The sequence below is a fragment of the Phoxinus phoxinus genome (assembly GCF_949152265.1).
Source record: "Phoxinus phoxinus genome assembly, chromosome: 10".
Classification (NCBI taxonomy): domain Eukaryota; kingdom Metazoa; phylum Chordata; class Actinopteri; order Cypriniformes; family Leuciscidae; genus Phoxinus; species Phoxinus phoxinus.
In genome coordinates, this window is record NC_136885.1 from 12,709,639 (window position 1) to 12,730,937 (window position 21,299).

Consider the following 21,299-nt stretch of genomic DNA (forward strand, 5'->3'; position numbering starts at 1 on the left):
GGTAGGCCTATACCTGCATCGCAGCTTGAACGAGTGCAGGTAGGCTAACCAAAGCGTGTAGAATTGGTTTCTATCTCTCCTCTCTCTGTTTTCGGTTCATTACTGAGACTGTTTTATTTTCACCCCGATCTCATTAAAATGCCTATCTATACCACGAATGTTATTTATCGTGCCATTTAGCCTATCCGCCAAAAATAGTTTTTGCGTGCATAGACTACGCAGTTTTCGCGTGCATATGATACGCACTTTATGGCGAAAAAAAAACAAAAAAAACAAAAAAAAACATTTTTGACGTATAAATGGCACGAGAAATAACATTCGTGGTAGGCTATAGATACCCACTTTCATGAGATCGTGTTGTTGAGTTATATAGCCTAGGAGTTATAATCTCCTATCCAAGAGACGTGAGGTTAGTGAAATTGTATTGGCTCGAGAACCGGTCCTGTCCGTTAATGAACGAATTGTTCAGAATGATTTTTAAACCGGTTCAACCGATTAAAAGATCCGACTCAAAAGAACAATTCTTTCACGAATGGACATACCTTCACCATAGTAGGCTATGCTTTTTTTCTTCTGGGAGTAGGGAGGATCATTTCGTTGCTCATTCTGGGAGTTTGTATTGTAATTCCGTTAGAATGGAGGTCGACTCCGAGTCCCGCATCGACAGCAGCAGAACTGACAGAACAAGTAAAAGCTCAAATATAGAGAGTTTAGGCTTGTCACACTCCAAGTTGGCTTATGATGGGAACTTTATTCGTTCTGCCTGTGGCATGTTTATGGCTGGAGAAATCGTAAGTATGCCGTGAATGTGCTACCTCAATAGTTCATTAAATCTAAAGTTATTTAGATAGGTTTATCCTATAGCTAATAGCCTATTTTAAGTCACTTGATGAAACATATTACAGTAATATGAATTAGAATGTAAGAAATCTAGATTAGGCAAGTAACTATTTAGAAGAATACCTTTTACTTTCCATTTCCAAGAGGAGCATCACTGCATCTTTATAGTAAAAGTGAAACTGGTCATGATTTGAAATCTTTGATTTCTATGCTACAATCTTTTATAACTTATACATCACTTGTGAAACACACACTTTAAAATCATTTTAAATAGAGCACTTATTTCAGAAATAATATAGGCTAGCCTACTTTAAAATAACAGGCCTGTATTTGAGTGCAAACTGTAATTATATTAAAATGTTGCCTATAGCCTATTACATTTATAGTTTAGACTGCAGAATCAAATGCAATTAGCTGAACTTAAGAGTAAGTAGGACTTTATATGTAATTTGTTAATTATTTTTATTGTGTCTGAAATATGGTAAAAGTGTACTGCCAAATGTACTGACAATTAATGTAATTTCTCTTGAAACTGGAATGTCATGTATTTACATATATTTGTAATTACACATTTGTAATGATGAAGTTGCAATTTAGTATATTTAAAATATATTAACTTTACATGTAATTTTGAGTTGCACACCACAGTTAAATTATAATCTTTGTTTAGTCAACGCATCATAATAAGTGTACTTCTTTAAAGCAAGTTTATTAAAACTTGATGTACCTTAAAGTACACAAATCTTTAATGATTTGTGTACTTTAAGGTAAAATGTTTAGTTTTACATTACAAAGTGCACTTTATTAAGTATACTTAGGTGTGTTAAGAAAGATAGTAATGAAAGTGTGCTCTCTTTAAGTGCACTTCAGTCGCCTTTTATGTAATTAAAATGATATTTTCCACAAGTGCAGTTTTTAAATGCACTTTAAAGATTTGCAGTAGACCACAATTGTACATTCAATGCAATTAAACACTTATTTTTTCACAAGGGATTGCTTGCAACCATACAGTATGTAGTGAATAGGAACAACGAAATGTAAGACTTTGTGTTGGTTATAAAGATGCTTACTCACTATAGAAAGAGAGGAAGAGGACCGACCAAAACAGTTGGGAAACAAACTCTTCCTTTCGGCTTGTATTGTTCTTCTTCCTTCCACCACATGCTCATGAGTCAAATTCAATCATTCCCTTTCCTGCCGTAATCTACAGCCAGCTCCGTCTTCTAAACCCAAAATATTTTTTCCTGTAATATCATGCACAGTGAGAAATTCTTTGGCTGTATATAACAGGAAGGGAGGGTGGGAGATCTCTGGAGAATAACATGGTGTTAAAAAGGGGTGTTGGAAAGGCCCTGTCCTGCTGCTTAGAGAACATAATTGTCATTGTTTTTATTTGTTTTATTCTCAAAATGTAATGTTTTTACAGCTAAATCCAAAAGTTTTTTTCAGGTTCTAAAATATGAGTTGGTGATTTAAACTCATGCATTTGGCAGAGGCTTTTATCCATGCATTAAAGTTATACATTTTTTCAGCGAATCAATGAATCTATGAAACGCATTCCCTCAGATTTGAACCCGCAATGTTGCCGTAGAAACCGTCATACTGTTATCTGCTTTCTTATAGATGGTTTTTAGATCAATTTTATTGTGTTTCACAGTGCTGTTTCAGTCCTATAAGTCTGTGCTCCATCTTCAATCTCAGGTGTTTGGGCTTCTGGTGTGGACTCTGATTGGTGGGACGGAGTACCTCCATGTTCCTGCACTGGGGTGGGTAATGTTTGTGTCAGTCTTTTGCTGGGTGTTTACTGTCATTCTCTTCCTCTTTTACCTGACCATGGCCCACACCAGGATTCCCCAGATCCCATGGAAAATGATGGTGAGTAAATTAGAATTACACAATTTAATGTTTTTTTTGTTTTTTTTTAAACCAAACTTTCATTAAACCGAAGGCTTCTTAATTCACAGGGAATATGTTTTAATGGCAGCGCCTCTGTATTGTACCTGACAGCAGCTGTGATTAGTGCTGTATCTTCCAATGTGGCCATTAGGGGGCGCTACTACTTCATCAGCTGGGTGGCATCAACGGTATGACAAGCAACTTCTCTTATTAGTTTAGCAATACTCTTGTTTCCTTATGAACAACAAAACATAGCACCCGTGCAGCAATGTCTTTCCATCCACAACTGATTCTTTTTATTGGACTGAAATCATTTGTTGACATTACTGTACTGAGTTTTGTACGTGTGTTTCATAATTACATGAATTATTTGAACTCATTTGAATGACAAAATCCTGTGCTCTTTTTCCTTTTCAGATATTTGCCTCACTAGCTATGGCGTGTTATGCAGGAAATACAGTTGTGAATTACAAATCTTGGAGATCAAAATGTGAAGATATATAAGCAGAATTTTTTTTTTAAACTATCCCTGAGGTACAATTTATGCAAATTTAAAGAATCTCACACACACACACACACACACACACACACACACACACACACACACACACACACACACACACACACACACACACACACACACACACACACACACACACACACACACACAGTGTAACAATGTGTAGCTAAAGATGCACACATTTTTATTTTGCTTTTTGTTTAGCAAGACTGAAGTCACTAAAAAGTTGCTTTAAAAAAATATTGAATATTCTTCTTCAAGGAACGTTTTTTCAACCCAACCAAATTTCTTGCTTTAACCCAACATTCTGTACATTTCAGGACATTTATGCATTGTCGTATAATTATTATTGTGTATATATCTAAAAAGCTGTATTTCTGTATTAAATATATGTTTGATATCATAAATGAATTGCTTTTACAATTATTTTTCCCTCCTGAACAAAGTCCACATGATTTAGGTTCTTTACTGTAAAGTATGTGGGTTTTCCCCATTCTGCCTATTACACACTTTACAGTTTTTATCAGTTGCTTTGGTGCATTTCTTAGGTCAAAAGTGCAATTCTTGATACTACTTGTACAAATTCCAAATCATCTAGTCACTTGTGCACATCATTAAAGCAATTTCTTATTCCTTTGAACAAATTGCTATTGCTTTTGTATATATTGCAATTGATAATGTACAAGTGTCACCTTTTTTCCACATTTTCAATTGCTCATGTCATGTTGATCAAAATATAGCAGATGGTTCTCTGTTGAATAGTCTTACCCCTCAAAACATCTAGGCATTAGTTCCTTGCATAAGCCATTACATGCAAAATTGTTGAACTATTTGTCATAAAGTGTCAAGCATATTACACATTTACACAAAACAAATTCAACTGTGTGTTCTGGGATATAGCGTATAATGGAGTTGGAAATCACCATGTGTGCTGCTATTTCGGAGCATGGTGTCCTAACCCATATCCCCCTTATAGGGCCATACAACACCCAGCATCTCCTCAACTTTTTAGAGACTCTCTACAGGGCTGTCATCCCTGATGATGAGAGGGGTCTGTTTAGAGAGGATTTGCCAAAGTATGTGGTCATTTGTGATAATGTGAGTTTCCATCGATCAAACATCATAAGGCAATGATGTGTGACCCACCTGAGGATGCTCATAGAATTCATCCCACCTTATTCACCATTCCTTAACCCAATTGAGGAGTTCTTTTCAGCATGGAGGTTCTTTTCTACGTTGCATTGGAAGGGAATATCCGGTGTGATGTGGATGAGAACATGTGGGCCGACAGACAGGAACGTCTGGATGTGTAGATACAGCACTAGAACAGTGATGTGGGCAAAGGGGGTGTTTCCTGTGTTTCTTTCTAATTTAGTTTTTTTTTTCTTTGTGCCCCTTGTCTTTTTCTTACTGTAAATTATTTTGTTTTTTTCTTTCATAAAGTAGCACTAGTAAAAGCTGTGAAAAACAAAATCCTGTCCAGTCTTTCAGTCAATAACCCACATACAGTAATATGTAAATAGTACTGTTGAAATTGATATGCCATAGAAGTGCTGCCTTGTGCATTTTCAATACAGTAACTGTCATCCAAACTGTAGACCAAGTTTACATCAGGAAATACTGTCAAAGTACACAGTTACATTGACAACATGCCTAAACATTTTGAAGACCTTGTTCGTGAACAATGACTCAATGACTTATCATTCTGATGACACTGACATGATCATTGGCATGAATATTTACGTTTGAGAGATGTACTAAAGATTTTTAGTGACTGACTAGCTTTAGAAACATATCTCTTGTATATTGCAGTTTGTACAAATTGTTCTGAGAAATGCACTTATTATTTTGCACATGTTAGGGATGATGTGAAAAATGCACCAAAGCGACTGAGAAAAACTGTAAGTATATTCTGTATATTGTATTCTATTTATTGAAATGTGGTATGAATCAATGCAGAGTATGGCATAAATTATTTTGATTTAAGCACACTTTTGTCGGTTACTTCTTAATCTAAGAAGTAAAAAAACAGCAATTCGAACAATTTAGTTACAATTATAATTTAGATGACTTAGTCTTCACTGCATAATTTAGATTAAAATATAGATACATTTTTATTAAAGCTACAAAAGTTATTCAATTAAGAGCAGTGGGTGATTTGTTTTTTGTTCTTTGATTAAAATGAATGGCAGACTGTAGCAGGTTTATTAGGCTGCTGTCACTTTAACACCTGCCACACATGACGCGGATCTGCATCCCATTTCAGTCAAGTCAAGTCGCCTTTATTTATATAGCCTTTTTACAATACAGATTGTTCAAATCAGCTTTAAAGTTTACAGTGATAACAGAAAAATAATGCATATAAACAAATAATAATTTGTTTTGGCTGCACAGCAGAATCTAGAAGAAATTTGTTTCATTGTGGATCTTAAGTAAGTTCAGTGTTGTTTAATTTCTGTTGCAAAAAGTTCTTAATTGAGTTCATTTATCTATACAGCAGCTCTGGAGAAAACAGTGATGTCATCGTCCAGCTCAGGTCAGTTCTCATATATGTGTGTCAATGCAGGCAGATCATATTGTTGAATATTAAGTGTCCCCAGATAAGCAAGCCAGAGGCGACAGTAGATAGGAACCCAAACACCATCTGGTGACAGAATGGAGGGGAAAAAAAACTTGGGAGAAACCAGGCTCAGTCGGCAGGGGCCAACAAAAAAATGGTGTTTGATTATGATTAGGACTGCATTACAGGTCAGAAGTCAGATTGGATCAGAACATTCAAAATATTTTTCCAGTTCCATCTGGTTGAAGATTGGATTCTTCACGTCGGTATAGAGACGGGTTTGTTGAGGATCTGTGCCACTGGCTGTCGTGTCGATGAGGCCTTCACAGGGGAGAGACTGTTTAAGACTTTATTAAACTCATTTGAGACTGTGCTTACGGGAATACTCGACAAAACTGGCATTTTGGCATAATTTTGTGTTTTTGTCCATTCAAGTGCGAAAGAGAACTCAAGTGCGGCCGGCGCTGTCTGAAGGGGCTTTCTGTGCGCACAAGTCATGTGTGGGTCACACAGACAGGAGATTCACAGACACGTGCCAATACCATAGACAGTATATAAGATGGACACAGCGACCCCATAGATTTCCACGGAGAAAAGTGAAGCCCATTTGAAGCACTCACTTCCTGATCGCCAGGCATACTGCGCAGGCTCAAACTGAGCTTGGTGACGTGAGCAACGTGAACGTCTTCTAGTTGCTGTGCCGAAAGAAATCTGAATCATTCCCTTCCGAATCTCGCAGAGACGGAGAGCGTGAGTATTAGCTGTCCATGAGCAGCAGCAGGAGCAACTTTATCACTCTCTATGGGCTTCTGTCTTGACTTTATCGACTTTATGCCTCCACGTCCCCCCGATTGGCCGTGAGCTTCTCCGCCGGTCTATACGGTAATTTCTCTACAGTGCGACAGAGAGTTGCGTGGCTATGACGCAATCGTTAGCCTATTTTTACAAAAACAGCTTCTACGGGGCCAAAACGTAAGGTACAAGGTAACGGAGCCTTTTATACATTGTCGAGTTTCTTTAGAAATAAATAATGGACAAATGGAGTCTTTAAACGCCTCAGATGTAAAGTTATTCGCTGTCAAAGTGACGCAAAAATGAATGGGAGTCAATGGAATGCTAACAGCAGGTGAAGTTCTGCTACAATGGCGGCTCCCGGGGAGGCTTCAGTTTCCGGCGGATGGATTACCCCCTTGGCCAATACTGAATTGTGTTCTCTTTTGTGCCTTGTCATGCTTGAATAGTTTAAAAGCATTTGCATGAATAAGAGCGTGATCATATACGGGGAAAAAAACGGATTCTGCGTTAATTGCATTAAACTTTTAATCGCATGCATTAAAGTGATGCATAAAGTCCTATTATGGACTTTTGAAAATGACCTTTCATGTAGTGTGTAACATAGCTCTAAGTGAATGAAAACATTCTGCAAAGTTTTACATTTGAAAGTGCACCGTATATAAAGTTATTGTCTTTCAAAAGTAAGAGTCAACTCTATGAAATGTTTGTCAAACGAGTCATAAGCCGTTTCGTCGTGACGTCAAGACACCCACTTATTGCGCGCACAGACACCAGGGAAACTTAAACCTCAAACCGGGAGCTTCCTGTGATTCCACAGCATCATGTCAAAGAGACAATGTGCTCTACAATCTGACGGTAAAGACTTATTTTTGTCTTCACTGCTCAAGGACGAGCATGTGAAGAATCTGTGGTTAAAATGAATCTTTACCATGATACTACAGCAGTATAATCCTAAACTTTTCCTGTTACCTTTATTTTACTGACGACTGCTTCTCAAATCTCGGAGTTCAATGCAAGATTCGCAAACCGCTTGCTCTTGAAAGACAGTGTTCAAAATACTAGTTTTGAGTTTTACATTGTGTAGGTCTCCTGCTAACTCATGTTATCACTGTCTAAGTGAAATACTTCTTCTAATCAGCTGTGGGCCACTATTACATAAAACTTTGTCTATTAATGCAGATTGTCTGTCGTTCTTCTCACTACTTTGAGGAAATATTAAGCATGGAGCCAGATTTGTTTTACCAATGTTTAGGTTATATCAGTCATTCACGCTAGAGCTCGGCTAATGCACATTGCATACATGCTCTGTTATTGATACAGTTTCCAAGTGTTCACCGCAATATATTAGAAACATACTCAGTAAATAAATGAGTAGCCTACAAGTAAAATAATCAGTTGATGGACATGCACTTGTTAATGCTGATGGTGCACGAATTGCAACACTGAGTATTGAATCACTGAAACGTCCTGCTCGAGTCGTCCTTGCGATGGAGGTTCGGGTTGAATAACTAACGTTAGTTCTTCTAGTGTTTCATCATCGGACTTGCGCTCGGATTGATATGGTCAAATCGACGTTGTTGAGGAAGCCTCAGGACATGCAGAGCTGTCGTTGTTCTTGCAAAGGGAGTTCAGTTTTTGTTTTCGCCGCGTGCTGTACACGGTAAACCAATCACAACAGACTGAGCTGTCTGGCCAATCAGAGCAGAGTAGCTCGCGGAAAGGAGGGATTTAGAGAGATTGATTCATTTAGCAAGTCGTTTGAGAATCATTGAAAATGTGGCGATGTGCAAATGTATGTTATGAGAAAATGTAACAGTTTTTTTTCCCTTTGATGCATGCAAACCTGTTGTAGGAGACTTCAAAACAACATTAGGAAACTTTAAAATATCATAATAATGCATTTAATGCATTCATTTTGACAGCAATATTTTTTACATGAATTTGTAAAGTTTGATTGAAAGTCTGGGTCACAGGTAAACAATAAAGTCTATACATAAAAGGCATATGAAAGTAGAAAATAAATGATGTGGTCCTGGTGGGCTGTGGTGGTCTTACTACTCAGCCTAAATGCGCGTATGACCTGGTAATTCAAGTCTACGGGTTCAAGTTCATCGTACCAACCTTAGTAGTACCTGGACAGAAGGATGAGTTCATTATCGGCAGTAACGTCATCAAATGCGTGCTTCAGAAGATGAAAGCCGAAAAGAAGTACTGGGAACTGATTTCTTGCAAAAACAGCAACCCTGAGTGTGAAGAGTTTCTTGAGCTTCTGAGCTGTGTTTCTCGTTGGTCTGGTCCTCAACAGCCCGCTAAGCTTGGCACAGTTAAGCTTTGTCAAGCGGTTACTTTGCTTCCCAGATGTGAGCACCTTGTCTGGGGAAAACTACCAGCTAACACTAATGTCTCCCCAGGAAGCTCTGTCATCGTCGAACCCACTACTTCACGTTCAGCGCCACGTCATGTTCTTGTTGGACGTGTAGTGACTCCTATGTGGGGTGATCGATGGGTGCCGATGAAGATCTTGAATCCCACTCAGTCTCCAATAACTCTTCGACGTAACGCTAAGCTGGCTGATGTGTCTCCTTGTTTGGCGGTGGAGGATGTTACGGTTTCACAAGATGTGTGCAGACCTCAAGTTTCTGATGCAGCCTTCCCCGAGTCTCTTCCACCTGTTGACCCTGTGCGGTTACTGCATGAGTATGGTTTGGAGGGCATTGATATCGAAGGATGTGAAGTCTCCGAGTCATGGAAGGAGGAGTTGGCGAGTCTTATCGTGTCCTATTGTGATGTTTTCTCCAGAGACAGACTCGATTGTGGAGAGGTGAAAGACTTTGTACACCGAATTCATTTGAGCGATGAGCGTCCGTTCCGCCTGCCCTATCGCCGAACCCCTCCCGCCCACTACCAAAAGTTGAGAGAGGTACTTTCTGATATGGAAGAGAAGGGCATTATTAGCAAATCTGTCAGCGAGTATGCGTCACCTTTGGTAATGGTATGGAAGAAGGATGGTTCTCTCAGAATCTGTACGGACTTTCGCTGGCTTAATGCAAAGACGATCAAGGATGCTCACCCTTTGCCTCATCAGGCAGATTGCCTGGCTGCTCTAGGTGGAAATCTTCTCTTCAGCTCTGTGGATTTGACGTCAGGATTTTACAACGTCCCACTCCATGTATCTGACCGTCATTACACCGCATTTACAACACCCATGGGCTTGTACGAATACAACCGTCTTCCCCAAGGCCTGTGTAACAGTCCAGCATCCTTTATGCGCATGATGCTCAGCGTATTTGGAGATCTCAACTTTTCCAGCCTCCTTTGCTATCTTGATGATATGCTGGTTTTCGCCCGCTCTGAACAGGAGGCCTTGAAACGCTTGGAAGTGGTGTTTTCACGGTTGAGAGCTAGTAATTTGAAGTTGGCTCCGAAAAAGTGTCACTTTCTCAGGCGCTCCATCAAATTTCTGGGTCATGTGATAAGCGGATCTGGAGTTTCTGTGGATGAAGACAAGGTAGCAGTCATATCAGCCTTTCAGAAGAATGACCTGATGAAAGAAGATAGCGTCACACCTTCGCCAAAGAAACTAAGATCATTTCTGGGCATGGTTCTCTACTACCAGAGCTTCATTCCTGGCTGTTCACGTATTTCAAAGCCATTGTTTAATTTTACAGCCGGTCAAAAACGTTTGGCGAAAGGCACAGGTAGTCGTAACAGATCTGGCACTTTCCGGGAGTTGTCTCCCCAGGACTGGACTCCTGCTTGTGATGTCGCCTTCAAGGAGTTAAAGAGAGCCCTTGTCGAGAGCGTGGTCCTGGCACACCCTGACTTTGAGAATCCCTTTATTCTCTGCACTGATGCATCGTTGGACGGCTTAGGTGCAGTGCTTTCTCAAGTTCCCAGTGGCGAGGACAAAGCACGTCCTATAGCCTTCGCCAGCAAGTCTTTGAGCCGCAGCCAAGCCAATTACCCTGCACACAGATTAGAGTTCTTGGCTCTGAAGTGGGCAGTGTGTGACAAGTTCAGTCACTGGCTCAAAGGTCATGAGTTCACCGTGTGGACTGATAATAATCCACTCACGTACATCTTGACAAAACCTAAATTGGATGCATGTGAGCAGCGCTGGGTTTCAAAACTTGCCCCGTACAACTTTAAGATCAAGTACGTTCCTGGAAGATTGAATGTTGTGGCGGATGCACTCAGTCGTGACCCGTTCGTCAACCCAGTGAGTCAGCGACTTCTGTCCGAGCCTTACTCTGAACTGCTGAAAAATGTACACAGTATGGAAGATGATTCTGTACAGAAAACATTCCGCCTCACATGCCAGCCACAGACACTTGAAACTGAACTCAATCTGAGCTCTGAGATAAACTTTTCTATGACTACTGAGGATGTGTCGTCTATCTTGTCTGTTTATGATGATTGGGATTCAGGAGCTGTATCTAGAGCAACATCCCTGGCTAATCATTTGACTTCATTGATTCCCGACTGTGAAGACATAACCCATGCCTTTTCATTGTCCGAATTGCAGTATCAGCAGCACAAAGACACAGTTATTTCAAGGGTGGTTTTCTATGTCAGCAGGAAACGCAGGCCTTCCAGGCGTGAGCGTGCGAATGAAGATTTGCTAGTTTTGAGGATTTTGAGGCAGTGGGAAAAACTCTTTTTGCTTCATGGCATCCTGTATAGAGCTGTCAAAGATCCCCTCACTAAGCACAAAAAGTCTCAGTTCGTCCTGCCTGGCTCCCTGAAACAGCAAGCACTCTCTGGTGTTCATGATTTGGCCGGTCACCAAGGTCAGCCACGTACCCTGTCTTTAGCCCGCCAGAGGTTCTATTGGCCTGGAATGGAACGTGATGTGCGTGATTACGTTAAGACTTGTACCCGTTGTGTCCTGAGTAAAACTCCAGAGCCAGCAGCAAGAGCACCCTTGGAGAGCATCAAGACCACTGCCCCATTGGAGCTTGTCTGTATTGATTTCTGGTCTGCTGAAGATAGGCACAATAAATCTGTGGATGTCTTGGTAATTACAGATCATTTCACCAAGTTAGCTCACGCGTTCCCTTGCCGAAATCAATGTGCTAAAAGTGTTGCTAAGAAACTGTGGGATGGCTTCTTCTGCATCTATGGATTTCCCCAGCGTATCCATTCGGACCAGGGAGCAAATTTTGAGAGTGAGCTAATAGCAGAGCTTCTTGATATTGCCAGTGTTGACAAGTCACGGACTTCCCCGTACCACCCAATGGGGAATGGTGGAACTGAAAGGTTTAACAGAACGTTGGGTAACATGTTGAGATCGCTTCCACCCAGATCTAAGCAAAAGTGGCCACAGTTGGTACAAACAATGACATTCATGTATAACTGCACTGCCCATGAGACAACTGGGTTTGCCCCTTTTTACCTGATGTTCGGAAGGGTGCCAAGATTACCTGTTGACCTTATGTTTCAAAGTGTGCTTCGTGATGAGTCAATCTGTGATTACAATGACTATGTTCAATCTCTTGTCAGTGATCTACAGTCTGCTATGGCGCTGGCTCAAAAGAACTCTACTGCAGAACAAAAACATCAGACTGATCAGTACAATAAGAGGGTCAAAGGATTGCCTCTGTCAGTTGGTGATCATGTTCTCATTGCCAACAAAGGCTGTAGAGGTAAACGGAAGCTTGCCGATAAATGGGAACCCAACATGTATTCTGTTGTTGCCTCCAAACCTTCCCTGCACATTTATAAGATCCGTGACAAATCTGGTCATGAGAAAGTGGTACATCGGAATCTATTGTTGCCAGTTAACTTTCTCCCTTTGCCTGCAACTGATTTTTCTGTTGGTGAAAGTGCTAGTGGTTGTCCTTGTTCCACACCTTCTCAATCTGTATGTGATGTGGCTGAGTCAACAGTACCTGCCAATGATGATTTGTCACATGCTGAGTCTCTGTCTGTCATTTCTCACATAGCTGTTTGTGATGATGATCGTACTGCTTCTTGGGTCTCAACCCATTCTTCTCAAACTGTTTCTGAAGCACACGATGATTTATCTGTTGACCATAACACTGTAACTAGTGCTTTTTCTCCTACTGTTCCTGTTCCTAACAGTTTGCATGATTCTTTGATTGACCATAACCCTGATGATCGTTACACTACCAGGCTTGGTAGAGTAATTAACCCTTTCGCACGTACGTTCTAAAATAGTCAGACTGGTAGCCTGGCGTGAGTTTTTTTCTGCGACCGTTATTTTGCAATCAATCGCGTTCTAATTTCCATGGAGACGCATGAACCTTGTCACGTGACATTTCGCAGTCACAATGGCGCGCACGATGGATAACCGTCTGCAGGTGAGTAGTTTGACTGTTTCGCTTTATTTTTTATTCAAAACCTCTCAAATAATTAGTTAGCGTGTACCGACTATGGTTGATATGGTTATGTTTATGTGTTCCCCCCCACTGCTTTGAATTTCGCTGGCACATGGTACTTTGCATCTCCCTCACAACAGCCGAGTGACAATCGGTGAGTAACGTTAGGCTATATTTTAGTTTTTAATTGTATTCTGAAGCATCTAGAATTATTTACAAGCATGCAATAAATATGAATAAAGAACGTAAAACGGACAGTGCTCAATAATGTGGTCGTTCACGTCATTACGGGTTGTTTGTCTGTCAACGCGCTGTTTTGCGCATTGCAAATAAATATGTTCAGTAATCCGTGCATTCAGGGGGTAAAGTCGGGGTTCAGTTATATGAATATACCAAAGCACATATTTGACGTTAAATCCTTTACATCGATTTTCTTGTTTGTTTTAGTTAATATTGTTACTGAGTTTTATATCTCTCAATAGCAAAGCAGAGAAAAGCTACATTTTATGACATTGTTAAATTATATTTTCCTATATACAAAACAAGCTGTGTGACCATATACAATTATATATATATATATATATGGTCACACCTCACTTATTAGCTTGCTCAAATGTTTGTTGGAAATATAAATTAAAGGGATAGTTCACTTTAAAATGAAAATTCTTTCATCATTTACTCACCCTCAAGTTGTTTCAAACCTGTATGAATTATTTTCTTCTGCTGAACACAAAGGAAGATATTTTGAAAAATGTCAGTAACCAAAGAGTTAACTGGAGCCATTGACTTCCGTAGTAGGAAAAAAATATATACTATGGAAGTCAATGGGACCAGTTGACTGTTTGGTTACTGACATTCTTCAAAATATCTTCTTTTGTGTTCAGCAGAAGAAAGAAATTCATACAGGTTTGAAACAACTTGAGGGTGAGTAAGAATGAATGAAAGAAAAGATGAAAGAATTTTCCTTTTAAAGTGAACTAACCCTTTAAAGAAGTCATACCATGTAGATTTTCTCTGCTTTGCTAGTGAGAGACATGTATAAGTTTAGCATTATTCATAGAATTCAAACGTATGACATTTGTTAAAAAGAAATCACAAAATGTACACATTTCATGTATGTTTTATTTAATCTATTTTAATGTAAGTTAAATGTTTTTGTTTAATACAATACATTTATACTTACTAATATAATTACAAAACAGATAACAAATATATTTAAAATGAATAACAATCAAAATAGTATCATCATAAACAAACAAACAAAAATCTATAAATATACTCTAACTTGTGATAAATGTTTTTGTTTACAAACAAACTATTATACATACCTTTATACTTAATAATATAATTACAATAAATAATAATTTAAATAGTATCATCATAAATTAATTAATATACTCTGACTTTTTACAGGCTTAATAATGCTTCAGTGTGTGGTACTCCTCAAAACATGGGACAGCACACAAGGGAGTGTTGCATGGCACACACATGTGCTTGGTGAGGCGCCTCTGCTTGCCCTTGCGTGTGCTGGAGAGGCAGACCTTGCAGTGCCGCCTGGTCTTGCTGCCCTGGGAAGTGGTCTGAGGGACTTCAGATGGGAAATGCCTGGGTGTAAGGCGCAGAGGAGTGTCCAAGGCAGGACGCCCGCCTTTGGTTGGACCGCGCAATGTGCTGTACTCCTCCAGCAGCCCTCTCATCAGGTTCGTCCTGAATTGTAGTGAGGTGATTTCCTTTCCTACTCACAGTAGAGCACATCATATAGGGAGTGAGGAGAATAGAATAGTATGTGACAGTGTGGTCTGTTTATTATTGTGAATTTGTTAAAGGGTTAGTTCACCCAAAAATGAAAATAATGTCATTAATGACTCACCCTCATGTCGTTCCAAGCCCGTAAGACCTCCGTTCATCTTCGGAACACAGTTTAAGATATTTTAGATTTAGTCCGAGAGCTTTCTGTCCCTCCATTGAAAATGTATGAACGGTATACTGTCCGTGTCCAGAAAGGTAATAAAGACATTATCAAAGTAGTCCATGTGACATCAGTGGGTTAGTTAGAAATTTTTGAAGCATCGAAAATACATTTTTGTCCAAAAATAACAAAAACTACGACTTTATTCAGCATTGTATTCTCTTCCGGGTCTGTTGTCAATCCGCCTTCACGACTCCGCAGTGACGCTGCTGACGTAAGACGCTGCTGACGTGTTATCTGGTGCGCCCGAGCTTCGTTTACAGTCTGAGGGAGACGCACGATGTAAACAAAGCAATCTTCGCAAACATGTCTAAGGATTTCGACACAGAGGAAGACTTGCATTTTTTTTGCCCATCCATATTTATTTGAACCCGAATACTACACGGACGAGATAACACGTCAGCAGCGTCTTACGTCAGCAGCGTCACTGCGGAGTCGTGAACACAGATTGACAACAGACCCGGAAGAGAATACAATGCTGAATAAAGTCGTAGTTTTTGTTATTTTTGGACAAAAATGTATTTTCGATGCTTCAAAAATTTCTAACTAACCCACTGATGTCACATGGACTACTTTGATGATGTCTTTATTACCTTTCTGGACACGGACAGTATACCATTCATACATTTTCAATGGAGGGACAGAAAGCTCTCGGACTAAATCTAAAATATCTTAAACTGTGTTCCGAAGATGAACGGAGGTCTTACGGGCTTGGAACGACATGAGGGTGAGTCATTAATGACATTATTTTCATTTTTGGGTGAACTAACCCTTTAACACTTTAGATTACATTAATTAAAAATAATAATTAATTAAATAATTCATTAATAATCACTTTTTATCTTTATATTTATTATTAGATGATTTGTATCCATTTCTCACCAGTAATTTGCCGGTAGACGATGTGGCTGTTGAGTAAAACAGTGTCAAGTAGGTGAAAGAAGATCTTCTTGTACCACTTGGTAGACTTTCTGGTGCATTCATGAAAACCGATCATCATATCAGCTTTGTCAACTGCCCCCATCTTTTTGTTATACTCCAGCACACAGACTGGCTTCATCCTTGGTTGCCCAGTGATGTGATCAAGCTTCCCTGTGGCTGCCATACCAGTTGGGTGGACTGTGGTAAGGACATGAACATCCCTCTTGTCATGCCATTTTACTGCCAACTGTGACCCATTCTCTTCGAATTCCACCTCACCTTTTTTCATCTTACAGGTGAACTTTGGCATCCCTTTCCTGTTTGCGCGCACAGTCCCACAAGCTCCAGTGCCAAGTGACAAGAGGTGCTGGAAAAGTGTGGGACTACTGTACCAGTTGTCCACATAAAGAACATGACATTTTCTTAGGTAAGGTGCTAGAAGTGTCATCACAACGGACCCAGAAATCCCAAGTCCTGGGTAATGTTGGATGTCAGTGGTAGATCCAGTGTAAATGATCATGTCCTCCACATAACCAGTTAGCACATCACACAAAACAAAAAACTTTACCCCAAATCTGTGCCGTTTAGATGGAATGAACTGACGAAATGCCAGCCTGCCTTTCCACTTCATCAGAGACTCATCCACACACAGATCCCTGTATGGCACAAAAATGCGATGAAAGGAGGAGGTGAGAGCAGTGAATATATTTCTGATTTTTTTCAGCGGGTCGTTGGAAACTGCTGTCGCATTGTTTGCGAAGTGTAGACAGCGGAGGAGCAGAAGGAAGCGATCCTGTGAGAACAAAGACCCAAAAAATGGGGTCAAGAGCATGGGGTCTGTGCTCCAGTAATCACGAAGTGATGGTTTTTTTATCACCCCCATTAAGAGAACTGACACTAAAAATGTGTACATTTCAGGGATATTTGTTGGAACCCATTTAACCAGCTTTCCTTTAATTTCCCTTTCTTGCAAGTCAGAGGCATAGCGGTTTGTTTCCTCCACAATTTCTCCCATGACATCTTCTGTGAGGAACATTTTAAAACAATTGACCTCACTGGGTGATTCTGGTGGATTTTGCACACCACAGAGCTGGTTGTCAAAATTGCCTGGGCCAGGAGGATTAAAAAGGTTGGTTGCCTGCCATAACAATGAGTTTACCTCTTCTGCCTCATTTAGGACTGGTGTCGTCTCTTCATCTACAATGTTGTCAAGAGCTTCAAGGTTTGGGGGAAGATCTTCATCGCTGTCACTCTCTGCCTCGCTGTCAAAAATCTCCTCATCAGAATTAAAAAAAATGTCCTTAATTTCCTCACTTGTCAGTTGTCTTCTTTTATATACATTTTCTGTCATTTTCTCTGAAGTTGGTGAGCTTGATTAAAGTTGTGTCTTTAAATGAGAACAAAGCCGAGTGTGAGGTAACGGTGACGTCAGCTCTTCATCATCAGCGGGAAAAAAAGACTCGCAATGCATGACAGTTAAAATCTTTTTTATTTTTTTTATGCAAAATATTTACAAACTTGTAGTTATTAACATCGTTAAATATATATAAGGGAACTCCTAATGTGATTTTAATACTTAGAGAGAGAAAAATATCATGTTAGTTGATCGGTAAGATATCACGGGCTATGGGCGCCGCCATTATTTGTTTACAACACTGATGGAGAGTTGGACTCGGAGCCTGCTGGATTTACAACATGCAAGATCATCCATGTCTCCCGAAATATATGACCGTAACCCCCGCTTCACTGCATCTCACGCGACGCTCCTGCTTGACGCTCATGCACTGCTCCTGCTCCTGGTGTGAATCCACTCATTGATCAACATGCACGCACGCCGAAAAAAATACGCGCTGCTCACGACGCGCTGACGCTTGCTGTGTGAAACGGCCGTTTTATCTACAAGGTGTGTTTGACTCGAATAAATATGAATATTACATCATGTGTAAAAGGTTATTTTGCTGTTATAAATATTAGTGCGCAATAATAAACTATATATTTGTTATTGTGTAATGTAATTTAAAGTGAATGAAACCTAAAATAAACATTAAAATACACTGAACAGTTGTGATAATGATGAGAACTGTGCACGTCCGTCTGTGGCTCAGTGCCAGTCAAAGCGGGAAAGCAGTAAAAGCAAAAGTTTGAATTTTTGAATTTGGCAGTTGATCACGTGATTCACTGAACGTTCTAATCACACCGGTGTGATCGTACGCTCCAGGGACCAGCCAAGACTGATCACACCGGTGTGATCGTACGTGTCAAAGGGTTAAGCCTGTTCGTAGGCTGATTGAGTCAATGGTTCAACTTGAAACCTTACTTGGTTTGGAGTCTGTATCTCCTGTTATTCATGTATAGGTTTGTGTATTGTATTGCACGGTCTCTGGTAATACTAAGTGATATTTTCTGTTTTTTAATTGTGTATATTAATCCTGTTTATGTACCTGGTCTGAGATTTTTCAAAGTGTAATGGGCACTTTGTGTATGCCTACAAAATGTGTAGAAGTTTGGCCAACTTTCTCCATATTTGTATCCCTTTTGTTTGGGTAGCTTTCTAGGTGTAGTCTTCACTGTTTTTAAAGTGTGGACCATGTAACTCTAGTGACCAGTGTATTTTTTTTCTTTTGTTATACTCTGGGAATTTTGTGTAAATTCTGAGGGGTGAGTGTAACAGGTATAGAAAGTGTACTGTTAAATATGTATTGTTAATTAGAATTCTCACAAAATTGTTCATTTACATACACCTGATGACTGCCTAAGTGAAGTGAGTGCCTTTCCCCTTTAATTGATGTGACGTCATAAGTCAATATAATTTCCTGTTCTGTCCCCTCCTCTTCCTCTTGGCATTGTTAATGCACTGGAGAGGTGAGTTATTTTGGGCTCTGATTAATCTTAATTAATCTTTATTTTAATTGTTGCTTTTATGTCTGTATTTTCACTCTAATTTATGTATATACTATTATTTTATCTATCTCTGTGGTTATTTTGGTAATTTCATCTTGTTTAAGTTATATTTTTGCATCTGGGCCTAAATGTGATATGAGAGCACGTGATAAGTGTACATCACATTTGTTTTATAGAGTAACCGAGGGCGATTCTCACTAAGAGGCTGATTTTGTTTTGTTTGTACATCAGGTATGTTTTGTTACATGTATTTTATTCAATGTGATTTATTGCTCTTGGCATTGTTAATGCACTGGAGAGAGTAACCGAGGGTGATTCTCACTAAGAGGCTGATTTTGTTTTGTTTGTACATCAGAATCAGATAAAAGATCCAGCAAAACTGCCGCCTGTTGTCCCGTGTCTGTCTCGACAAAGCTACACACACAACGCAGACAAGTGCATAACTGGTGTCGCGAGCCACCGGTTACACTAGTTTAGATTATCATATAAAAAAATTAATGTCACATTTTTATATTAATTTCTAAAGTTTTATAGGTAAACAATAAAATCAATACATTAAAGGCATTTGAAAGTAGCACAAAAATAAACGAAGGCATGGTAAATTCTTTAAAGTCAGTTTTATTGTGATCATTCAATGAAAAAAGTATATAATTTGTTTTAATAAGTTTTAATAAAAATCAACGTTAATAGAAAAATCAAGCCTAATCAGAAATCATTAAAATAATGATGACAAGAGCATTATTATCATCATTTTTAAGAGCAAAGAAAAAAATAGTAGGCTACTCATTTTCCTCACATAAACACATAATTCTTTATGATGAATTTATGGTGTAGTGGAGTTGAACAACACAGCCCAGTGAGCCCCAATGGAGGTAAGGGCAAATCCATTCTGTCGGCCGCTGAGGAAGCGTAGTGCACTTCCATCATGGGTCGGGTACAAGTTAAATGAAAGTCCAGTAGGCTGCCCCACTTTGAAAGAGCGCCCCTCATTAGTGACAAACATAAGCTCAGAGATGTAACCAGAGTAATACTTTCCAGAGACCTGAACGAAATATTCGTTGTCGAAGAGTGTCATCGTCTTTTCATTGCCATAATCGCTTGTTCCAACCAGTTCTGTCCAGTTACCGTCATATTGCAACTGGAGCCTAAACAGATAGGGCATGTGCCATTTTTGTTAAAATAATTCACAGCAAGATACAATATAACTAACATAAAAACATTACAGAGTAAACAATTAACAGAAAACAGATAGTTGAATATGCTATATGTGTATAGTGTATAATTTGTTATAATTTGTTGCAAAATGGATTTGCGTGCAGATAACATGTCCAAAAATTATGACAGATCAGGTTATTTTGGAATTGATAAAATGTTGCCTAGATGTGTAACTATCTAGCTTGGGGAAACTTACCCATTGATGTAGTTGTTGGAGTAGTATCCATAGTAGGGATATTCATAAACTCTGACTCCAGTGATGCGACCCTCCTGTGAAGTGGTAAATTCAGTTCCACTGCCGTCCCCGACAGCAGGGGAGTACGAGTAATAATCAGGTAAAGCTGGAAAGGTAAACAGGTGTAAGTCTCTAACGTCAAAAATTGTTTATCAATGACCATTAAAACCCTTTTTTGGTTCTAAGTGGAACCCTTTATTTTTATTATTTTAGTTAAACACAAAGCCTGGCAATTTCCTGTTATTCTACTTTTAAAAGTGCTTCTGATGCCTAATTCTAAGACTTGATGCATATTCAATTAGTCACTGATTTAATTATTGAACTTCTGACTTCAAAAAAACTTGAGTTGAGTTAGTGATACTCACGCATGGTCATGCTCATGGCATAAAGGCAAGAGAGTACCACAAAATAATGCAGCATTTTGGAATGCTTAGTTGTTCACTGCTCGCTGAGAATCTAGATCAAACCAAACATGTGTTGAGTTATTAAACAGTGAATTCGTTAAGAATGTTTTAGCAATATGCAGATGACAATAGTTTAAGACATAATTAATTATCATTTAAAAACAAGCAACACAATTGTTACCGTATCCACAAAAAATAATAGACAAATAGATAAATGAAAATATTTAAGAGTATTTATTCATGATGTACAGTATCGTTAATCGATGTTGTTACCTGTAGGTAAGCCTGAGTGGATGTTCCTTGAAGAAGACCAAACCATAATTTATACTCTTTTGCTGGTCCAGCCTTTTTTTTTTTTTTTTTTTTTTGAGATTCTTTCATGCTTTGTTTCTGAAAGGAAAATATTTTAAGAAAGAATTTCCTTGTTGTTGACCTGATACATTTCTGGAACACATATTTCTTATTTTAAATGAATGTAGGCTATGATGTCAAGGTTTAAGTAATGTAAAACGTTTTGATGTCAGTAAATCTTTTCCAGTAAACATATTTTTAGTTTTCTTAAAATGGTTTGAACATCTGATCATCACAAACCTTTGCAGGCCATTGAAAACTCAGAAAAGAACAAGTCAAGTCAAGTCATCTTCATTTATATAGCGCTTTTAACAATGTAGATTGTTTCAAAGCTGCTTTACAGAGATAAAC

General features: G+C 39.1%; 3 protein-coding genes across 3 annotated transcripts; 1 reads left to right on the forward strand and 2 right to left on the reverse strand.

The window, feature by feature from the left end:
* The first annotated feature begins 565 nt into the window (after positions 1-565).
* On the forward strand, positions 566-5,200 carry cmtm8b (CKLF-like MARVEL transmembrane domain containing 8b). Its single transcript, XM_079626632.1, has 5 exons — positions 566-791; positions 2,542-2,715; positions 2,805-2,924; positions 3,154-3,772; positions 5,163-5,200. The coding sequence occupies exons 1-4, from the start codon at positions 636-638 to the stop codon at positions 3,238-3,240; spliced, it is 537 nt and encodes a 178-aa protein (XP_079482758.1). The 5' UTR covers positions 566-635; the 3' UTR covers positions 3,241-3,772; positions 5,163-5,200.
* A 9,167-nt stretch (positions 5,201-14,367) lies between these two features.
* Positions 14,368-17,222, reverse strand: LOC307006096 (piggyBac transposable element-derived protein 4-like; the record flags this gene model as incomplete). The annotated part of the gene is made up of 3 exons (XM_079626735.1): positions 16,110-17,222; positions 15,804-16,076; positions 14,368-14,687 (listed from the first exon to the last, which is right to left on the reverse strand). The coding sequence occupies exons 1-3, from the start codon at positions 17,191-17,193 to the stop codon at positions 14,368-14,370; spliced, it is 1,677 nt and encodes a 558-aa protein (XP_079482861.1). The 5' UTR covers positions 17,194-17,222.
* A 2,240-nt stretch (positions 17,223-19,462) lies between these two features.
* On the reverse strand, positions 19,463-20,886 carry LOC307005654 (zymogen granule membrane protein 16-like). Its single transcript, XM_079626022.1, has 4 exons — positions 20,871-20,886; positions 20,559-20,649; positions 20,155-20,299; positions 19,463-19,888 (listed from the first exon to the last, which is right to left on the reverse strand). Exons 2-4 carry the CDS (start codon positions 20,611-20,613, stop codon positions 19,567-19,569), a joined length of 522 nt encoding a protein of 173 aa, XP_079482148.1. The 5' UTR covers positions 20,614-20,649; positions 20,871-20,886; the 3' UTR covers positions 19,463-19,566.
* Positions 20,887-21,299: the final 413 nt, after the last annotated feature.

What these genes read in the sequence shown, in the direction of transcription:
- cmtm8b (XM_079626632.1), top strand. Translation starts at nt 636, where the DNA reads ATGGAGGTCGACTCCGAGTCCCGCATCGACAGCAGCAGAACTGACAGA. An exon ending in AGATCCCATGGAAAATGATG is followed by an intron (nt 2,716 to 2,804) that starts GTGAGTAAATTA and finishes CTTAATTCACAG; the next exon opens with GGAATATGTTTTAATGGCAG. An exon ending in TCAGCTGGGTGGCATCAACG is followed by an intron (nt 2,925 to 3,153) that starts GTATGACAAGCA and finishes TTTCCTTTTCAG; the next exon opens with ATATTTGCCTCACTAGCTAT.
- LOC307005654 (XM_079626022.1), bottom strand. Translation starts at nt 20,613, where the DNA reads ATGCTGCATTATTTTGTGGTACTCTCTTGCCTTTATGCCATGAGCATG. An exon ending in TGCCATGAGCATGACCATGC is followed by an intron (nt 20,300 to 20,558) that starts GTGAGTATCACT and finishes TTACCTTTCCAG; the next exon opens with CTTTACCTGATTATTACTCG. An exon ending in TCCAACAACTACATCAATGG is followed by an intron (nt 19,889 to 20,154) that starts GTAAGTTTCCCC and finishes CTATCTGTTTAG; the next exon opens with GCTCCAGTTGCAATATGACG.